The sequence below is a fragment of the Zootoca vivipara genome, chromosome 13 (genome assembly GCF_963506605.1).
Source record: "Zootoca vivipara chromosome 13, rZooViv1.1, whole genome shotgun sequence".
Taxonomy (NCBI): domain Eukaryota; kingdom Metazoa; phylum Chordata; class Lepidosauria; order Squamata; family Lacertidae; genus Zootoca; species Zootoca vivipara.
In genome coordinates, this window is record NC_083288.1 from 35,543,451 (window position 1) to 35,564,943 (window position 21,493).

Here is a 21,493-nt window from a genome sequence, read left to right on the forward strand (position 1 = left end):
AGAATGGGGGGGGCAGATTACGTCATCCTCTGCCCAAATTTGGAGATTTAATCCCGTTAAAGGGGTTCCGGGGGCGGTAGCTTTGTCCTGGGCCTACGGAGGTCAGGGCCTTAGAGCACCCCCCAACGGTGGCCACAGAAGGTGTCCCAGTAGATACATATCACTGGGGGCTCCTTTCTGGTGGTTAATTTCTCCCAGACTGTAACACACGGGTTACAGTCGGATATAGTCGGTTAGGGTCCAATGCCTAAGCCAATACCGCTCAACATCCTTAACCAATAAAGTTGTGGCCTTTTCACCCACTTAAACTTAAACTGTGTCGTGTGCATTATTTCCGGGGAGGGAGGGACATTGCCACACAACAGCCTTTACCAAAGGTGTCATGGGCTTTGAAGACACTCGATCTCAGGACGCAAGGGAGAAACGTGCTAAGAGGAAGGCACGCTTGGCAAATCCACACCGTGATCAACTCCCGCCTGGAAACCAATGTCCCCACTGTGGAAGGACATGTGGATCCAGAATTGGTCTCCACAGTCACTTACAGACCCATTGTTAAAACCGTGTTTATGGAAGACAATCTCACTTGGCTATGAGTGATCGCAGAAGAAGAAGAAGAAGAAGAAGAAGAAGAAGAAGAAGAAGAAGAAGAAGAAGAAGAAGAAGAAGAAGAAGAAGAAGAAGAAGAAGAAGATCCATTGGGCCTGCACTCCTAACTACCTTATGCTAACCTAAGAAATAAATTCTAATTCATTCAGTGAGGCCTACACCCAGGTAAGTGGGGTTAAGATTTCAGTCTTAATCTGCTTCCTGTTGTGAATTTTAAACAGCAACTAAATGCAACATTCACTATGGTTCTTTTTTGCATGGAAAAAAATGTTATCATGAAACCACTGGGAGAGAGAGGTCACCTGGACTTTTGGGGGTTGTTGTCACCAGCAGCCTGATGACACCCAGCTCTATTTCTCCTTTCTGCCTAATTCCAAAGGAGCTTTCTTGGTTCTCAACTCAGTCTCATAGGCTACATTCCAGCCATGGAAAAGCCAAAGGTTCTCCACCTCCATCCACCTTCCTGTCCCACATCAAGAGGCATACCGCTAGTCACAATTCAAAGGCACATTGGAGGGAGTCCAAAGGACTTGAAGACACAATGACTTGTAAAGGGCAGGGCCTGTGGAGCCTCCCAGGGGCCAGGCAAAAGAGGCCTGGGGGCCACATTTAATCCACAGAGTTGAAGTTTCTCTTTTTTTGAAATATTTTTTTATTGATTTTACAAATATAGAATTATAACAAATCCAAATACATATTCATATATAGAGATTACTCTGAATCTCCAGACTTCCCCCCCACCCCCTCCATGGGTCTTAATGTCAACATTAAAACCTGCATATTATTGCATAATCTATAATTTTTATCAATCCATGTTATCCAAGATATCTATTACATTACAAGTGAGATTTAAATCCTGCTAACGTTTCCATCAACTTACAGTGGTCTCCTAAATAAACTATAATTTTTTCCCATTTTTTAAAAAAGTTTTTGTCCTCTTGGTTCCCGAGCTTTCCAGTCCGCTTTGCCATTTCGGCATAGTCCATTCCTCTCTGGTAGGGACTTTGTCCTCTTTCCATCTCTGGGCTAATAGCATCCGAGCGACTGTTGTCCCGTACATAAAAAGTCTTTCCTGATCTTTTGGTACCTATAATTCCTAATAGAAAAGCTTCTGGGTTTTTTTTTTTCAAGCAAGAGTTATTTCAAACATTTTTTTCCTCATTTCATTATATATAATCTCCCAGAAAACTTTTATTACCTTAGACGTCCACCACAAATGATAAAGTATAGTGCTGAAGATTCTCAACCCTGGATTAGGCGATGTTCTCAACCGCAGGGGCAAACCGCTTTAGTGAGCTCCAGCCAGGAGCCTAAGGAAGAACTCCACAGAAAGGAGGTAGTCGGTGGTCAAAGAAGAAGAGTCAACACGTATTTTGAGTGCCCAGCTCTCTGGTGGGAGCAGCAGGTTCTCTTGGTGAAGAAGGCTCTACTAGGAAGCATTGTCATGCTAGAAATGTCCATGCAGACCAAGGATCAGCCGAGGTCCCAGAAGTCTCTACATCAGAAGAGGTCCTGCTTGTCAGTCCTAATTTGGTCTGCCTTGGGCCAATGTTGCGTAAGTACAGCTTTCGGGGATCTTGTCAGCATCGGGTATCTGTTTGGATTTCAGGGCCCTGTGGTTCAGGGCAGCGTAAGAAACTCCATCAGGGTCTTCTCTGCTGTGGGATTCCAGGGGCTATGGAGAGCGGGGAAAGAGGGAGATATTTAGCATGCAGTCCCTGCCACTACATCTTCGAGAGTGACAATGGGAATGATGAATGAGAACGTGTAAATGACAGGAATTTGAACAGCGACTTCCAGATAGAAGCAAATAGCACCTGGGACTGCCACTCAGCTCTCAGGAGGATGGATAGTACTTGGCACTCTGCACATGCCTGCATGCCCACAGTCAAATGAGCCTACTGCTAATAAATAAATAAAATGTTGCCAGGCAGGATCACACTTACTTTCTTTTTCTTTTTACATAACTCTGCCACCCCTAAGGCAGCTTCCCTCTCCACAAACCTCTGGTATAAATGTCCATGAACTTCACATAGGACTTTCACATAGAGATGTGTTATGTACTAGAACAATAGGATTCAGAATCAGCAGTCTGATTGGTCCGCAGGAGCTACCCAATCCAACTCCAGGTGGAAGTGAATTTGCAACCTGATTGGCCTGCAGGAGCAGCCAATCAGGCGGCTGGCAGAAGTGAATCTGCAACCTGATTGGCCTGTAGGAGCAGCCAATCAGGCTGCAGGCAGAAGTCAATCCACAACCTGATTGGCCCACAGGTGTAGCCCTGAAGTAGCCAATCACGCAAGGCCCATTGTGTAAATAATGTATATAAGCAGCTGGTTTTGGGAAAAGAGCCATTCTTCTCTTCTTCTCCTTGATGACTATGAGCTGAACAAAGAGCATGAAATTCACTCTCGACTCCGAGTATATTTCAAGATGTATGAATCAAACCAAACCCCTATTGGGATCCAGAGGATATAATTGCCAATGGCGGCTTTCGGTCTGACAACTGAAGTGATCACAGGCCGTATCTTTTTCTGTCTCTCTGGCCTGTTTTCTCCACCAAATTGGTTAGGCAGAGGCTGCTACACGGAGATGTGCTTTTTTCCTCCTTAGATTGAAAGGTCTGGAGTGTAGGAGGTTGGCAGGATGTCCATAGTCTTAAAGGTTTCTGTTTACAGGGAAGTTTTTGTTGCTAGGAAAGCTTACCATGTTCGGTGGTTGGCTTCTTTCATGGGCCCTGGGACCTGCAGATCAGAAACTGAGCATGAGATTCTTCGCCCAATCTGTTTCAGAGCAGCATTGTGGGTTCTGCTCCCTCCCCATGTACCCTAACTCTTAAGACCAGCCTTCCCTAACCTGGTGCCCTAATCAGACCTGACTATTGGCCATGCTGGAGTTGGCCATGCTGACTATTGGCCATGCTGGAGGCTGACTAAGACCTTTCTCTTCATGGATGGATGAAACTTCTTGCTTTGTTTCTGCGAAGCTGTGTGTCACTCTGCATCGAAAAAATTTCTACCAAGGTAACCCATATACTAAATTGCTTTTAAAAATAAATTTAAATAACACACACAGAAAATGTTTCTTCTGCTATAGATGTGAAAAGATAACTTGCTGTTCAGGTCACTGCAAACCTACGTATACCGCTAGAAAAACAGAAAAAAAATATCCTGGGTGGTATTCAACTAAATTTTACTCAGAGTAGACCCAGTTAAATTAATGAATAGGACTAAGTTATGTATTGATTTCAATGGGTCTTATCCGAGTAAAATCACCCCATCTCTAAATTATATTAAGATGCATTTGAATCCACACAGACCAGATTTGCACATTGGAAATGGATGCCTGAAGGACATATGACATGCTATATGCTGATGTAATCTCAGGGTCATGGGTTCAAGCCCCACATTAGGCAAAAGGTTCCTGCATTGCAGGGGGTTGGACTAGATGACCCTTGTAGTCTCTATCAGCTCCACAATTTTAGGATTCTATGAGTCTATAATGATAATTCTTAATCACTATAAGGTAAAAGGTAAAGGACCCCTGGACAGTTAAGTCCAGGCAAAGGCACCTATGGTGTGTAGTACTCATCTCGCTTTTCAGGCCGAGGGAGCTGGCATATGTCCACCGACAGCTTTCCGGGTCATATGACCAGCATGACTAAACTACTTCTGGCACAACAGCACACCGTGACAGAAACCAGAGCGCATGGAAACACTGTTGACCTTCCTGCCACAGCGGTACCTATTTATCTACTTGCACTGGTGTGCTTTCGAACTGCTAGGTTGACAGGAGCTGGGACAGAGCAACGGGAGCTCACCCCACCATGGGAATTTGAACCTCCAACCTTCTAATCGGCAAGCCCAAGAGGCTCAGTGGTTTAGACCACAGCGCCACCAGCGTCCCTACTTAATCACTATATTGGCTTGTGAATACATACCTTGTGTAAATATTGACCACTTGATTGACTACTTGATTTGTCAGTTCTTGTTGTATTTTACATCAATTTGCACCAGCAATTCATGTCATATATATGTGTGTGTATTCATGAAAACAAAATACATATATGCACACATTTATAAAGAAACCCCACTTAGCCCTCGCCCCTCACCATCTTTCGAGATTTCACTGTGGGTTACCCACAAACCTGTCAATCATAAAGTCTAGACACCAATTTTGTTTTTAAAAAGAAAAGTGTTTTCTCTAACATCAGCAACTTTTTTAATATTGAGAGCTTTAAATGCATCTTATGAGAACCTTGCCGTGGCGCAGCCTTCATAACCGCTTCAGTTAATGCACATGCTTTAATCTCAATCATTGTAAAGCTGTCCAACCAGAGGCCCACTTACTCTTTTTGCCTTTTCTGTACAATATGAAGGCAAGTACCAGCAGGAAGAGAATCAGAAGGAAAAGTCCAACCGCAATGCTTGCCCACATGATGACTGCAAATCTGTCTGTAAAACCAGGTTACAGTTAGAATGCTACTAATGCTTATTGCAGAGTGTCCAGTGGCTACCAGGAACAATCCTCTTATTGGCCTTCGGATCTATCAATTAACCTCCACAAGACCGCCTCCCAGTTCCCTTACATGCATCCATCAACCCCTGCATGACCATGTCACTCAGGATGGCATTTGGACTAGTCATGATGGCCGTGCATGTGCTATACCTCCACCACCACAGGCAGTATACCTCTGAACATCTGTTCATGCGCACGAGAGGGCTATTGCATGCATCAATCTGCTTGTGGGCTTCCCATAAGCTTCTGGGTGGCCGCTCTGAGACGAGAATGCTGGACCAGATGGGCCTTTGGTCGGATTCTGCATTCTTACGACAAAAGCTTTCTATCTACTGCACAGTATGGACACCCATCGTCTTTGGCTGTGCACACACCACAAAGCTAAATAACTTTTAAAGCACCATGATTTCCCATAAATAATCCTAGGAAAGCCTTGGTTTTCACAGAAGCTACTCCTTACAGACTTGCGATTCCCAGCATCTTTATCAAACCACAGTTCTCTGGATTCTTTTGAATAAGTCATGTGCTTTAAATCAGGCACCCCCAAACTTCAGCCCTCCAGATGTTTTGGACTACAATTCCCATCTTCCCTGACCACTGGTCCGGTTAGCTAGGGATCATGGGAGCTGTAGGCCAAAACATCTGGAGGGCCGCAGTTTGGGGATGCCTGCTTTAAATGGTGTGTATGCCATCTCTCTCTCTCTCTCTCTCTCTCTCTCTCTCTCTCTCTCTCTCTCTCTCTCTCTCTCTCTCTCTCTCTCTCTCACACACACACACACACACACACACACACACACACACACACACACAGAGAGAGAGAGAGAGAGAGAGAAAGAGAGAGAATTTCCTTTACACTGGGAATATGTGCAGATGAAGCAATCCCATGAGCACGGCAAATTGGTTGGGGTAACTGCTGCCATGCCAGAAAGGAGAGCACCAGTTTTGAAGTTGGAATGATCCGTGTGACTGGTCCCAGCATCATGGCTGATTAAATCACATGTATTCTCCAACAGAATGCAGGGCCAGCCCAATATATATTTCTGCCTGAGGTGAGTCACAAGGGGCTGCCATTCCTCCCTCCCACTCCATGTACTACAACTCACCAGCTTCTATAGGTTATGCAGAGCTTGCACTGTGGGAGGTGGCATGGCACCCAACTCTGCCCTATGACACTTCTCTTCCACTGCATCTGCTGTCTCAGGCAGGGCAGCTGATTTACTCTGCCTAACAGTAGGGTTGGGACGCGGGTGGCGCTGTGGGTTAAACCACTGAGCCTGGGACTTGCCGATCGGAAGGTCGGCAGTTCGGATCCCCGCAACGGGGTGAGCTCCCGTTGTTTGGTCCCTGCTCCTGCCAACCTAGCAGTTCAAAAGCATGTCAAAGTGCAAGTAGATAAATAGGTACTGCTCTAGCAGGAAGGTAAAAGGCGTTTCCGTGTGCTGCTCTGGTTTGCCAGAAGCGGCTTTGTCATGGTGGCCACATGACCTGGAAGCTGTACGCCGGCTCCCTCGGCCAGTAAAGTGAGATGAGCGCTGCAACCCCAGAGTCGTCCATGACTGGACCTAATGGTCAGGGGTCCCTTTACCTTTAACTTTAACAGTAGGGTTGGCCCTGGATTCTGTGGGGAAGCAGTTCTTTCATACTGCCATATGTCTATGAAAAGGTCATCCGCCTGACCTTTCATCTTCCTCCTTAAGTTCTACAAGTTACCACTCCAGCACCCTGCCTCCCATCTGTCTTATTCAAGAATGTACTTTTACACACATTATAGGTCAAACATTTTCCAGTCAAATGGTATCGGTCCCTTCATTCCCTAGGCATACCGAAATATGGATCTCATTGCTGGATCTCATTTATTTCCAGGGCCATGCCAATCCTTCCAGCCAATGATTACATGACACAAGTGCAGAAAGCCATATCACATCCCCATATATGCCCCAAGTAAGTGAATATTGAGATGGGCTTCCTGCTATCTCCATGTACCTCCATCTCCAATGGACCTCAGATGCAATCATCTTCATTTCTGATCTTGCCTCTAGTAACCCGTTGCTGATGTAAACCCAAACACCCAGTTCCTCCATTCCTTGCAATGTGGCTCAAGGTCGCCTAGGGTGGTATTTGGCTTTGACAGCCATCATCCCTAGAGCTCATGCACAGAGAGTGAGAGTTAGAAGAAAGGTGGAAGAAAGAACTATGGAAGCTCCTCACCTGTCACAACCAATTCCATGGGGTCACTTGACTCTGACCAAAGAAAGGAGGAACCTATGCGGTGAAATCGGCAGGTGTAGCTCCCTCCAGCCTCCAACCTCACTTCAGAGAAAAAGAACTTGGTTGCATTTTTGTCATTTTCGGTCTTCTGTGATGCTATCAGGTTGTTTGATTTGAACAAGGAGAAGGTCACATAACGTTCTGCCCCCTGGCACTCAATGCTGACATTCATCCCAGTAGAAATATGCTGTGTTGGCTTCAGAGTGATGGAAGGTTTAGAAAGCCAGGGATCTAGTGTTAGGAAAAAGAAAACAGGGGGGGGGGGAAACCATCCAGGAAAGGATTCAGACATGTTGCTTGTGATGCATTTAATGCATCCTGCTAATTTGTATCAGATCAAAAGACCTGTTTGCTATGCACAAAATCACCTTCAATAGACATGTGTTGTGCAGGTATAGCATCCAAATACTTTATCATCCAAATGATTTCAGCTTCATCTCCCTCCCCCCCCATTCTTCTACCCCTTAATGGTGCAAAGACATGTTTGAAAGTATGGGCAACGTCAACCACAATCTCTGAAGCTAGAGGGCAGGAAGGGAGGCTGAACCATAGGCTAGTTCCCCAAATATTACCCGTCTCCAACAAAACCAGGAGCTGGGGAATGATTAATACAGAGTGCATAAGGAAATATGCCTTATACTGAGTCAGACCATTGGTTCATCTATCTTGGTGTTGTCTGCTGCACTGATTGGCAGTGTTGCAAGCAGGGATCTCTCCCTGCCCTACCTAGAGATGCTGAGGATTGAAGCTGGAATCTTCTGCGTGCAAAGCAGATGGTCCACCACTGAGATAGGGGACATGTAGCCACCCAGATGTTCCTGTGTGTCTTAGCCAGCATGCCCAATGGTCAGGCATGGTGGGAGTTGCAGCAGAATTACATTTGGAGGGCCAAAAGTTCCCTTTCCCTGCTCTACCACATCATTGTGCAAACTATGTACCACAAGTACCACAGAATAACACAACAGCAGTCCCACCGCCAACTTCTGGATGCAGACTATTTGGATTATGACCAGTAAGCAGGACATGATAATTTGATATGATCTGCATCTCATCTGTATATCTCCACACCCCCATTTCCAAAGGTCTTCACCAGAGGCCTGAGCCAATATGTGCCAATGCCATATAATTGGCCAAAAAGTTGAACAATTTATCCTTCATATTCAGGTGATGGAATGAAGCAAAGGCGGATGAGAAATTTGATTTAACAGAGACTTAAATGCAGATCTACCTAATCTGCAGCTTCCAAAATAATGCATTGCAACCCTAACAAAAATACGTTGACTTGGATTATTGAACCTGAGTGCCTCTGCTTTTCAAAATATAAAATGGTATATAAACATACATTTCCCCAACACTATATTAAGATATATTAAGACATGTAATTAGCTAATTAATTTTTCCCAACTATATCCCAAGACACTCAAGCCAGCATAATGGTTCTTTACCTCATTTTGTCCTCACAACAAAAGTGTGCTTGAATCTCATCCAATGAGTTTCACACCTGAATAGGGATTTGAGCCAAGTCCCAGCCAGAACCATCAACTGCGTCATCACGCTGGCAATGGACTCTCTGACAGAGACTTTAAACCTTTTGGTTAAAGTCAAACTACGGCTCCCCAAACTACATGGAGGAAGCCATGACTGCCAAAGTGGTATAAGAGTCTTAGGTGTGGATGCGACCCAAGACAGAATTTCACCTGTTATGTTGATGTATACTCTGTCACTGTAGTTTGAGCAACGCTGAATGAAGTCCAAGTCTGATTTGAAGCAATAGGTACAAAAGTAGACCCCCCCATCAGTTCCTTTAGCATTGAGAATGGGAAATAAAATACTTCCTGGTTCCCTCTTCTTGATGTCATGGGTACCCCAAGAATCTTCTCGCAGCAGAATGAATTCTGCCATTGGACTCTCTTCACCCTTACAGTGGATGGTTGCATTTCCCCCCAGGGAAATGATTTCATGCGAACTCACTGAAATGGAAGGTTTGGGATAGAATTGCTCTGAATGGGAAAGAGAAGAAGAGGGATGTTTAAAGGCTGGTGCAACTCCAACATTCAGCAGAAGGCAATCTTACAGGAAAGTAATACAGAACGAGAATGAGAGAGAGAGAGAGAGCCTTTATGTTAGGCAATGCATCTTTTCCTTCTGGTTGAAGATGCAATAAATTTGACCTCCCCTTTAGCATCATTTGTGAAACTGGCATACCAAGGCCGAGCTGAGCCCTCACCTGTTATGTTGACGTAAACTCTGTCGCTGGAACCTGAGCATTTTTGAACTTGGTCTTGACTGAAGCAATATGAACACCAATAGATTCCTCCATCTGTTTGCTTGGCATTAGGAATGTGAAATACAGTTCTAAATGAACCAGTCCCAGAAAACAAATGCCCCAAAGTCCCTTCCTTGAAGAAATAGAAAGTTGCTTCTTCAGGATATTCCTTTCTACAGTGGATGAAGAATCGTGTCCCTGGGATGACGAGAGGACTGGGCCTCACAAAGATGAAAGGCTTTGGAGGAAAGTCTCCTGGAAAAGAAAGAGAGCTGATATTCGTAAGGTGGGACATCTGCAACTGTATCACTCTGTAAAATAGGAAACTTTTCTCCTGCTCTTGGAATATCTGCTCATGTGGGGCAGAGAAGACGAGTGGCAACCCCATGTGCAACAGCCTGACTCTTGTCGCATTCGGCAGGAACGGAAGTGGTGGGGGGCTCTGCCCTCTGCAACACTCATGTGCTCCGTGGGGTTGTCTGCAGAGACATTCCACCTGCAGGCACCTAGGCATATGCAACCAGGGTTCACAATCACCCTTACATGTGTGTCCATGCAGTGGATTCTCTGCAGACAACCACATGTAGCATTTGATTGTTGCTTGAAAGAGTTGTGACATTAGGGTTAGGGCTTAAAGCAGGGGTCAGCAAACTTTTTCAGCAGGGGGCCGGTCCACTGTCCCTCAGACCTTGTGGGGGGCCAGACTATATTTTGAAGGGGGGGGAATGAACAAATTCCTATGCCCCACAAATAACCCAGAGATGCATTTTAAATAAAAGGACACATTCTACACATGCTGGTTCCTGGACCGTCCGTGGGCCGGATTTAGAAGGCGATTGGGCCGCATCCGGCCCCCAGGCCTTAGTTTGGGGTTCCCTGGCTTAAAGTGAGAACCTGCTTTGCTGTCAACATAACTATGCCCTGCACATGAGGAACACGTGAATAGGTCTATGGACAGAGCAAAACTCTCACCTGTTATGTTGACATAAACATTATCGCTGTATTCTGAGCATTTCTTTTCATTGCCTGAATTAAAGCAATATTTGCACTTGTAGACACCGCCATTAGGTTCTACATGTTTGGCATTAGAAAGGGGGAAATCTGCATACTGTGAGGCAACCTTAGAATCTACAGCTGCTGAACTCCCTTCCTTGACCAGGTAGAAGGTTGCTTCTGAGATATAAGAAGTCTCACAGTGGATATAGAATTCTTCACCAAGGATGACCTGAGGACTTGGTCTCACGGAGAGGGAAGGCTTTTGATAAAGCCATCCTGGGAAAGAAGGATAACAGGAGTGAGATTTGGAAGGTAGAGCAGTAGCGATGGGAGACTTGTAGTAGTAGACTTGGATCAGGGTACAAAAATCCACAAAATTATGATACGTATATTAATCTGTGGCATTTTCCAATTGACATAAATCCATATTTTCACATAATCCTTATCACCAAGCTGTTTTCAAAAGAAGTAGGAACCATATTTCGAACTGAGCAACAGCTGTAGGGCCAACGATATAGACTTCAACCAATGACTCACTTCTGAGATGGCGGGGGGGGGGCTCTTTAACGTCCCCCTCCCTGTTGACATTGGAGGAGGACAGGGTGGAGAGGAAGTAGAAGAGACCAGAACCTGCTGTGCTCACTCGCCTGCAGAAGCCGAGACACAGGAGACAGGCAGGACAGTGTCAGTTCCGATTCATGCACCCGGGAGGCAATGAAAGAGAAGATTCTCCCTTAGCATCTGTTGATGTTTACAGTAGGAGGGGAAGGACTAAGGATCCCTGTGTCTAAGGATCACCATGAAAGCCTCTGATAATGGCAACTGCCCCAGAGGTGCCGGAGCTGAGTCCCGAATGGAAAAGATGCCTTGCCTACATTTTGAAAAAAGCCCTGAATATGAGATAGAGAAAGTTTGGCAGGTGCCACTTATTGTCTATCATGAGAAAAGTAGTTCTGGCTGGAGGTGTCCACGGAATTTAGTTCCCATTCTTCTCACCCCCTATTTTTTTATCACCATCACCATTATCACAGCTGACTGACACTCACCTCTAGAGATCTGCCACTGCCTGGTCAGCCAACACCCTGGAAAGGAGAGGGTCCATTTAGAGTCAAGATATCTGAGTGACACAAAATAGAAGCCGGGCCTCCAATCTCCCAGGCCTGTTCTTGCAAACACTTTGAGACCACCCCCCTCCGAGGAGTGATACCAACCTAGAAAGAGGATGCTGGAAGGAAATTTCATGGCTTGGCTTCTATAGCCAGCAGTTTATTCCGTTTGCTCCTAATTCTGCTGTCTCCTGAATGAAGATCTCAGCTGGAGGCTTTTGCCACTGAAACCCAGCAATGTTCTGTGATGCAGCTCTTCCCCAGAACATATGACTCCTCTCTGATCCACCAATGCTGTTGTCCTTCGTCTCCTCCCATGGCTGCCTGACCAACCACATCCCTTATTTGCTTGCATCTGATGGTTGCAAAACCGGAGGAAGTAAAGGGCTGAATGTTTGGCATGCAACACAACTCCTATTTTTAATTTTTCTAGTTCTCAGAGAGAGAGCATCTCAGTAGTATTGTTGGGGCAAAAGAAATCTAGTATGCCCAGTTGTACATCATGGCAAAAAAGACAATCACGGAAATGTATAATCAGTGCAAGAACAAAACTTATGCCGTGATAAATCCCTGAAACGAGATATTGATAAGGTGAATAATACTAAAACTCAACTAATGATTACTCAAAGAAACATGATAGGTTTAAATTTCCCAAAAGAAACTGAAATATAAAAAGACATGAATATCTCAAAATAACCTCTAAATAAAGTAAACCTTGACGAGGTGCCGGTTAATAACTCATTTCACTGGAAAATCTGTATCTGCTTCCTCAGAAGGAAAATGTTAAGGGGCTGAGGTTTCCTTATAATCAAAACTAAACAGGAGCTGTAAGCTCTGAAAAGAATTGAAAATTACATAGCAGTCAGGGATAAACTTCCCCAAGATAAGACTATAGTTGTTTAAACTAAAGGTTAGCTAACCTATGGGACAATTCAACTAATGAATATCATTGCTCTTAGAAAAGATTAAGTTAAGGGCTGTAAAAGCTCTCCTAGTTGTGATGGTGTGGCACCATTGTTCAGACTGCCATTGGAGCATTAGTTGAGTTTTAGTATTATTCACCTTATCAATATCTCGTTTCAGGGATTTATCACGGCATAGTTTTGTTTTTGCGCCAGTTGTACATCATGGCAAATTCAAGCTCTGGTCACTTCCTGCCTCCTCCCCAATGATATTGTGCCTATGCTGTCACTTTGGACCCTGTTAGTCAAAAAAGCACGTATAAGGAAGAATGAGGAGACTTGGTGGTGTGTCCTAGTTTATTCCCTCTGTACGAACTCACAGATACATAGTGAGTGAATTGTAAATTTAAGTTCCACGGAGACTGCAGTTATGATGGCTCCCCACTGCAGAGGAAGACCAATCCCCAAATACTTATTTCTGTCTTTCTCTGATGCTGTCCTAGGCCCAGCTCTGACATTCATGGTTTTCTTCTATATAAATGGACCGCAGTAAGCCTCAGGCTCATGTGCTTCCTCTCTTGTCAGGTAGGAGATTAGAAGCTTCCATTTCCATTTGGATTAACCAGAGTTCTCCCTGACTTCCAAATTGCAGTGATTGTAGTGAAATCTTTCCATTAAAATTTAAAAAATAAAATGAAAGTCAAATTTCCTTCATTTTTTTCTCCGTTAACAAAAGTAGAAGGTGTGGCAAACCTATTTAGGAAGAAGGTTGAGCAAGTAAGGGGTTAAGTTTTGGAACCTTAGAACCCTCAGGGGCAGAGGCCGTCATGGTATAAAAAAACCCTCCCTAGTGGCAGTTAGTTGCAGTTGGAGTTGGGGAATTGTGGAAGGGAGGTAGAGGTGTCCGTTAGAGAGAGAGAGAGCTGTGGAAGATTAGTCCGAGAGCTAGGTGGATTATTGGTGGGAAAGAACAGACAGGATAGCAGATCAATGTGAAACTTGTTGCATTATTTAATTAGATGTTTTAGCGGTGTAGGCCAGTAAATATCTTAGCGGGTATAGGCCGGTATAGGCTAACAGTTATAAGTTTATTTACGATATTATTCATTCAGTAACCACACACTTCTGTAGAAACAAATAAACCAAACTTGTTTCTTAAAGCAAAATAAAAAAATTCCTTCAGTAGCACCTTAAAGACCATACCATATCTGAAGAAGTGTGCATGCACATGAAAGCTCATACCAAAATATAAACTTAGTTGGTCTTTAAGGTGCTACTGAAGGAATTTTTTTATTTTGCTTCGACTCAGACCAACACGGCTACCTACCTGTAACTTGTTTCTTAAAGAACATCCTGGTCTGTGTTATCTAAAGAAAGTAGCAAGTATCCAGCTGGCAGCCTGAGGGAAACTGCAGCCACGGATACAAAGTGTCATTGGTGCAGTATCAATCGATCGTGAAACATCCAGGCAGGACCGTGACAGAAGGTTACTAAGAGACCTAAGACTGAGCAAAGCAAGCAGCACAGGAAGCTGCCTCATAATGAGTGACTCAGTTGGTCCATTCAGCCCAGTATTGTCTGCAATGACTGGCAGCAGATATCCAGGATTTTAGGCAGGATTTTCTCTGTATTGTACTTGGAGAAATTTGGCCTTCAGATGAACAAGAAATGAAACCAGTCTCTATGGGATTCCTGTGGCTTTGCTTGTCTCGGACGCCTCAAGGAAGGGTCTTGACTTGTGGAACTGAGTCGAGTCAGAGCTTCTCAGCCTTGCTGGCTCCACATGAACTCAGCCACGATCAGCACCAAGGAAAGCAGGACCAAGCCAGCAACTCCCAGGCGGATGTTGCTCTCCATGGATGGAAAAGTGTCTGCTGCAGAGTGAGACAGAGAAGAGTTACTCAGTTGTTGGCTGTGAAAGCAGGGTGGGGAGGGAGATGATCTCAACATTGTGGCCCTCAGCATACTTAGCCCCATTGAGTCCAATGGGACTTGCTTCTGATTTCTAAGAGCATGAGAACAGCCTGCTGGATCAGGCCAATGGAAACAGTCTTCTAATCTACTCCACTCGCCTTTTACTTCTGACTTGAGCCAGAAAGATGATCACACTAAATCTGCAAGCAGTGGACCAACTGACACCTCCACCAATAAGATGGCAGGTACACATGTTGCCTTTCAGTTTTTTATGTCCCTGCAGGAGCACCTGAAAGTGGTCACTTTATGATTGGTCATTTGCTGGGCGTTCCATTCAGAATTACTGGTCCATAATGTGGGCTTGAAATTTCATTGACCAATGGATTGGTTGGGTGGTCCTGGCTGAAGACAGCGGAAGGTCAGGTTCAGCACTGCCTCCAATCCCTATACACAACTAATCAACATCTACAGGCTCTGCCCCTACCTCTGAGTGATACTGGTGCTGAGTGGCCGCCGGTGTCAACTGAAGAAGTTTGTAGGCTCATTCAATCTCTTAAACCTGGCAAAGCCCCTGGTGCTGACAACATTTCACCCAAGCTTCTTAAGGCCAATGTTGATTGGTGGGCCCCAGTGCTTGCTGCCTTGTTCACCAGCCTAGATAAATCGGCTATCATCCCAGAGGACTGGGGACTAGCAATTATTATTCCAATACATAAGAAAGGGAGTAGATCAGACCCTGCTAATTACAGGCCAATTAGTCTCCTAAACATTATCAGTAAATTATATGCTGCCCATTTATGTAATAAACTTGAGATCTGGATGGAGCGAGAACATGTCCTTTCAGAAGCACAAGCTGGTTTCAGGGCATAACGGTCTACTGTGCCTCATCCGCATTTTATATGAAAATACTCAGGTCCAGGTTAGGTGCGATTGACAGAGCCATTTATCCAAGGAAATCCAAACCTGCTATGGTGTCAGACAAGGCTACGTTCTTGAGCCCACTTTATTCAACTTTTATATTAAGAACCATGGAGAAAGAAAATGCCCATCCCCCCCCCAAGTTGGCTGGTATACCCCTCCCAGTTCTCTTATATGCAGACGATGCAGTTCTAATTTCCTCTTCCTGTGTAGGCCTAAGAAAACTTCTAAGATTTCTCACAGCTTATTGTAAGGCTGAACAACTAACAATTAACTACAGCAAATCTAAAGTTATGGTGTTCTCTAAAAAGAAAAGAAAAGAATGAGACACAGATGGAGAATTGATAATCGACCTATTGAACAGGTAGCATCTTTTAAATAACTGAGTATAACCCTCCAGGGAAAGGGTTCAGGGAATCACCAGGTTAAAAACATCATTGCAAACGCCCAGAGATCTAACAAAGCTATCATAAGGTTTTTCTATGGGAAAGGAGGCCAATACATTCCGGCAGCCTCCCAGGTCTTTGCTGCAAAAATACTAACACAATTGACATATGGTTCACAGATTTACAGCTCCTTAAATCTTGATCCTTTAGAATCATTTCAAACTAAGTTCCATTGCTGTCTAGTAGGGATCCCTTCCTGTGTGTCCGCCTGGAGGTTGGGCAAATTTCTGTCAGCGCTTGGATATGGATTCTGAAGATCTATTATTGGTTAAAACTTATCTTTTTCCCTGTTGGGTTGGCACCCTTAACCCTACTGGATTCCTATCAATCCAAATGGAAAGTTACACTGCACGAAAAGCTAAGAGGCTTGGGATTCTCCCTACAGGCCCTGATAGCTGCAGGCTACGAGAAAGCAAGAGCAACAATCCGCCAACGAATCTGGGATGTGGAACTGCAATGTCATGTAAGCGAGATGAATAAATGAAGAAAATGGGAGAGGATTTACTTTATAAAATTGCTTTATAAATAAAACCTTTGATGTTACTATTCCAACTACAGTTGCTTCTGCTGCATTCTGCTGTAAAGGACTGAGTTTACTATCTGCAAACGGGTATTTAATGCTCACAAGGCGTGTGTGTACGATTTCAGGCGTCTGCGCTGACACGATTTCCGGCTCCACATAAGCGAGTCCCCACGCCACTCTGCGCCGGTTTAGTGCAATACTCGCTGAGCAGGCGGCTTGGTTCAGGGGGGGCTCGTAGGCCGGTTAAATGACCCTCGTGGGCCGCTTGTGGCCCTTGGGCCTTAGGTTGCCTACCCCTGCTATAAAATGTACCCCACACTCCCTGAGGTCACTTGTGCCTTTAATGACAATGGTGGATCAATCAACACCCCCAAACTGCAAAACCTGGTTATTTAAGGGGAGTGCAACTCCCCCCCCTCAGTGCCTGTGAGCATTAAATACCTGTTTGCATATAGTAAACTCAGTCCTTTACAGCAGAATGCAGCAGAAGCAACTGTGGTTGGAATAGTAACATCAAAGGTGTTATTTATAAAGCAAATACCAAAACAACAAGATGACTCTCACATCCATCTTCTTCAACAGAGGAGCAGAGAGAGAGGAGAGAGGAGAGAGGGAGGAGACATTAAAATAGTTCCCATACTCATACATCAATTAAGTAATTAAAGACCCCCCACAACATTATGCAATGTGAGAATGAGACATTACAACAGGGCCGGCTCTACGGCCAGGCTGGGTGGCGCAGGGCACCATGGCACTGGCCCGCCAGGGGGGGGGCGCAACGCAGCTGCGCCTGCCCGCCTGCCGGCCGCTCTGCCACGCAGAAAGCCCACGCGCCCGCCCGTCGCGCAGCAGCGCCCTTGGCGACCACGCTGCGCGCTGAGCCCGCTCGCTCGCTCGCCCGCCCGCCCGCCTGCCCGCCGTGCTGGAAAACGGGGCGGTGGGGGCGGTGGAGGGATCCATCGCACCACAGCGCCAGGGCACCAAAGGTGCTTAAGATGGCCCTGCATTACAATACAAACAGCCCCCCCCTTCATGGTAACATTTGCATTATCATCTAGTACATCTGCAACATCTGTACATATAGATCCAGCTGTTGTTTATTTACAACCTTCGACAACAAATCTGCGGATATTTCTTTTCCTGGCATATATGATACTTGTATCAGTCCTTTCTGAATACAGTCTCTTGCATGTAACAGTTGATCTGCAAGTACTTAGTTCTCTGCTTACATCCTTTAGATTTCAGTACAGTCATACCTCAGTTTGAGAATGCTCTGGTTTGAGTACTTTTGGTTTAAGTAGTCCGCGGACCCGGAACTGTTTACTTCCGAGTTCCATGGCACGCACATGCGCAGAAGCACTCTAACCTGTATTAGTGCAATTTGTAAAAGATGCATACAAGGATTAAGACAGGATCTTACCTGTTACTTTGATGTATACTTCATCAGATGTCACACCTGGGCCATGTAAAATGCTCCAAACACAGTGTTTCAGAACACAAAACTCACCCAAAAGTGCATGCTGGGAAAGTGAATCCAGAAGAGGCTGCAAAATTGCACCCTCTAGTGGCGGCTACACTGGTACTGCAGCTAGAAAACCTTCCCTCTCCACACCAGCTCAGCTCGCCTTTACAGACTAGGCCAAATGGAGGTGGGGACTCGCCTGGGTGGGTGTTGGGGGGAGGAGGGGACGGAATAGGTCATGGGTTGGGACAGGGTGGGGGAAATCACAGGGATGAACCGGGGTGGGGGGGGGAGGAGACGGGATATGTTATGGATCGGGACAGTGGGGGAAAACACAGGGATGAGCCACAGCAACGCGTCGCCGGGCCAGCTAGTATCTTTATAAAGACTCATGGACTGTCTGGATGCAGAGGAAAGGAGGGAGGCAACAGCATTCCCCAAGGGAGCCCCCATGGGAAGATGGCTCAGAGCCAGGAGATTGGTGGTGGGTCAATGATGAGTGGTCAGAGGGAGAAGAGAGAGGAAGAGCAGACTGTAAGTAGGAAGGGTCATATGCACGGGAGGTAACATGGTTTAGTGAGCAGGAAGAGTCTGGGGCAGAGGGCAGTTCAGAATTTGAGGCAGAAGAGGGAGTTGGAGAAGTGCGGGGCCAGGAGACAGAGAGGCAGGATGCTATAGAAGTCAGGGAATCCATCATTTACAAGTGTTGAAACGATACCCAACTGCGACGTGAAGAGGAAGAGATTCCTCCTTTTAAAACTAAGGAATGGTGGCGCCAGTATACTTCCAATTTCATTTACAATTGCAGCAAATTAAAACCTGTATTAGTGCAATTTGTAAAAGATGCATACAAGGATTAAGACAGGATCTTACCTGTTACTTTGATGTGTACTTCATCACTGTAGTTTGAGCATGCTTGAGTGTTCACGAACTTTAAGCAATAGCTACAGCGATAGATGCCCCCATCTGATTCTTTGGCATTGATAATGGGAAATAGAACTTCACCCGATCCCATCTTCTTGCTTTCATAAGTATTTGAAGAATTTTCTATGTGTAGAGTAAATTCTACTTCTTGCTGTTCTTTGGTCTTACAGTGGATGCTGGCATTTCCTGCCAGAGAAATCACCTCACCTGGGCTCACTGAGATGGAAGGTTTGGGAGAAGCTTATCCAGAGGGAGAAAGAGAAAACGAGGGATGCTTAATCATTTGATCTTACACAATAGTCTGGCTTTGTAAAATGCTATTGGGGAACATAGAAAACCATAAGCTGTTTAGAGTGTGAATATTGTTGCATTTATGCCATTACTCAGGAGATTAGTTGGCAGAGAACACAGGTGGGATGTGACCCTTGTCAGGGAAAGGCAAGCTGCACAGCAGAGATGCCCTATGAGAGGGACAGAACCTAGTGGGATAGGATTGCTGTGGACCTGTCTATTGAAGGTATGAGGTTACCAGATGTCCCCGTTTCCCGGGGACAGTCCCCAGATTCACAAATCAGTCCCCTGACAAAAGCCACTTAATTTGACTGAAGTTGAAAAGTGTCCCCAGATTCATTGGGGGGGAAATCTGGTAAAAAGGAACTGCGAGATAAGATTGAACAATAAAGGCGAATGGCGGGAGGGAGGGAAGTCACAGCTCGGCAGAGCGAAATGAAGTGAGAGGAGGAGATAAGAGGTTTTATATTTGATTTGTTTGTGTGTTGTTTGTTTATTTGGAAAATAGAATAAAAATTATTTGGAAAGAAAAAAGAAAAAAATTCTGGTAACCTTAGTATAGTAATGTCCTTTGCCTTGTCCGTTGACTAGGACCTGGGTGTGTGACAAATGGAGTAGAGAGCAGGGGATTGTATAGTGTGCATCACAATCTGCATTCCATTACCACTCTGGTTACAGAGAATGCATTTTAATCTGAAACAAAATACTAATGATTAAATAGAAATGGGGATAAGGAATCCCTCTTGATAGGTACGTATTTCGATCAGTGCAGTTACAGTTTAGTTAGTTCAATCAGTGCGCTCCCCCCCCCCATTTGATTGGTAGACGGAGTAAACCCAACACCCACTTTAGCAGCATTTGTAAAATTGTCGCACAGAGATTCAGCCCTCACCTGTTACATTGATGTAAAGTCTGTCACTTAGATGCGAGCATGTGCCATCGAAGCAATACCTACACTGATACATTCCTCCATGTTCTAGTTTGGCTTCAGAAATGTGAAAATCCACTGTATAATACGAAGCTGTCTCAGATCGCACATGCAATGCAGACTCTCCCTTGAAGAGATCAAAGGTGCCTCCTTTGTAATATCCACTCCCACATTGGATGTAGAAATTCCCTCCAAGGGCGACATTAGGACTGGGAATCACTGAAATTGAGGGCTTGTGATAGTATCCTGATCGAGAAAGAGAATGGGAATGTGGTTTGGAAGGTGGAACACTTGCAACAGCCTCCTTCTGTCAAATAGGAGGCTTTCAGCTGCAGCTGGAGAATCGAATAGAGTGAGTTTGTACAAAATTCAAACGACAGGGCAGGATGAATCTGCTTTGACATTATCCAACAGAGCAGGGGTTATCAAGCTGTGGTCCCTGAGCGGCTGGCTGCCCGTGAGCTTCATTTAGGGGGTCTGTGGCCTGCCTGAGAAAAACACACACACCTACAAATCTTGCGGCATCCGGCACAGTGTATTACAACAGCTATAACAGGCATAAAATGAATTAAGTCATCCTCCAAGACTCTCAGCAATTTTCATCTGATCCATGGCCAGAGGAGGAGAGTTTGGGAACCGCTACAACAGAGCCCATATCCATCAGTCTGTGTAAATTCCTGATCAGCAAGGTTTTTTGTTTTAAAAAGCAGCTCTATCATCACTCAGAGATGCAGTAGCTTGAGGAAGAGTCAAAAGAAAACCAAGTCCAAAAGGTAGGAGGTAACATCCTTGGAACTGTGGGATGTAGACATAGAGCAGTCAAGTCCAACATTCCTTGTTTCCTAGAATGGACACACAGAGGAAGGTGGCTCCAAACAGGGAAGACTTCTTGTCATACCTGTTGGGAGCCACCTCCCCCTGAGTGTTACCATGCAGATAGGCGTGACCCAAGTAAAGCCAAATAAAAAGGCTGGGCACACAGCCATCTTCCTCTTTTGCATCTCTCTTTTGGATCTCTTTTGCCCTATTCTTCATCCTGCTGTCCATATGCAGCCTCATCCAATACAAAGGATGTAGGCCACATGTACATCTGAGACTTAACTTCTCTTGTCCTCATTTTGGGGGAAAAGCCCTGAATATGACATAGAGAATGTTTGGCAGGTGCCACTTATTGTCTACCATGAGAAAAGTAGTTCTGGCTGGAGGTGTCCATGGTATTTAGTTCCCATTCTTCTCACGCCCCCTTTTTTTTACCACCATCACCATTATCACGACTGACAGACACTCACCTCTAGAGATCTGCCACTGCCTGCTCAGCCAACACCCTGGAAAGAGAGGATCCATTTAGAGTCAAGATATCTGAGCGACAGAAGTAGAAGCCAGGCCTCCATTCTCCCAGGCCTGCTCTTGCAAACACTCTGAGAC

The 21,493-nt window shown here is 45.2% G+C and overlaps 2 protein-coding genes across 3 annotated transcripts; both read right to left on the reverse strand.

Annotated features, from left to right (window-relative positions):
* Positions 1 to 1,353: 1,353 nt before the first annotated feature.
* Positions 1,354 to 11,994, reverse strand: LOC118094431 (immunoglobulin superfamily member 1-like). Of its 2 annotated transcripts, XM_035134833.2 has the most exons (9): positions 11,866 to 11,994; positions 11,701 to 11,736; positions 10,631 to 10,930; positions 9,620 to 9,913; positions 9,090 to 9,392; positions 7,333 to 7,623; positions 4,956 to 5,060; positions 3,313 to 3,350; positions 1,354 to 2,281 (listed from the first exon to the last, which is right to left on the reverse strand). In XM_035134833.2, exons 1-9 carry the CDS (start codon positions 11,894 to 11,896, stop codon positions 2,132 to 2,134), a joined length of 1,548 nt encoding a protein of 515 aa, XP_034990724.1. In that variant the 5' UTR covers positions 11,897 to 11,994; the 3' UTR covers positions 1,354 to 2,131. The 2 variants fall into 2 exon arrangements, with proteins under 2 accessions (XP_034990724.1, XP_034990727.1); XM_035134836.2 differs by lacking the exon at positions 10,631 to 10,930.
* Positions 11,995 to 13,873: 1,879 nt separating this feature from the next.
* LOC118094433 (leukocyte immunoglobulin-like receptor subfamily A member 1) lies at positions 13,874 to 21,281 on the reverse strand. Its single transcript, XM_060281243.1, has 4 exons — positions 21,248 to 21,281; positions 20,033 to 20,314; positions 18,799 to 19,089; positions 13,874 to 14,536 (listed from the first exon to the last, which is right to left on the reverse strand). Exons 1-4 carry the CDS (start codon positions 21,279 to 21,281, stop codon positions 14,427 to 14,429), a joined length of 717 nt encoding a protein of 238 aa, XP_060137226.1. The 3' UTR covers positions 13,874 to 14,426.
* Between the last annotated feature and the right edge of the window lie 212 nt (positions 21,282 to 21,493).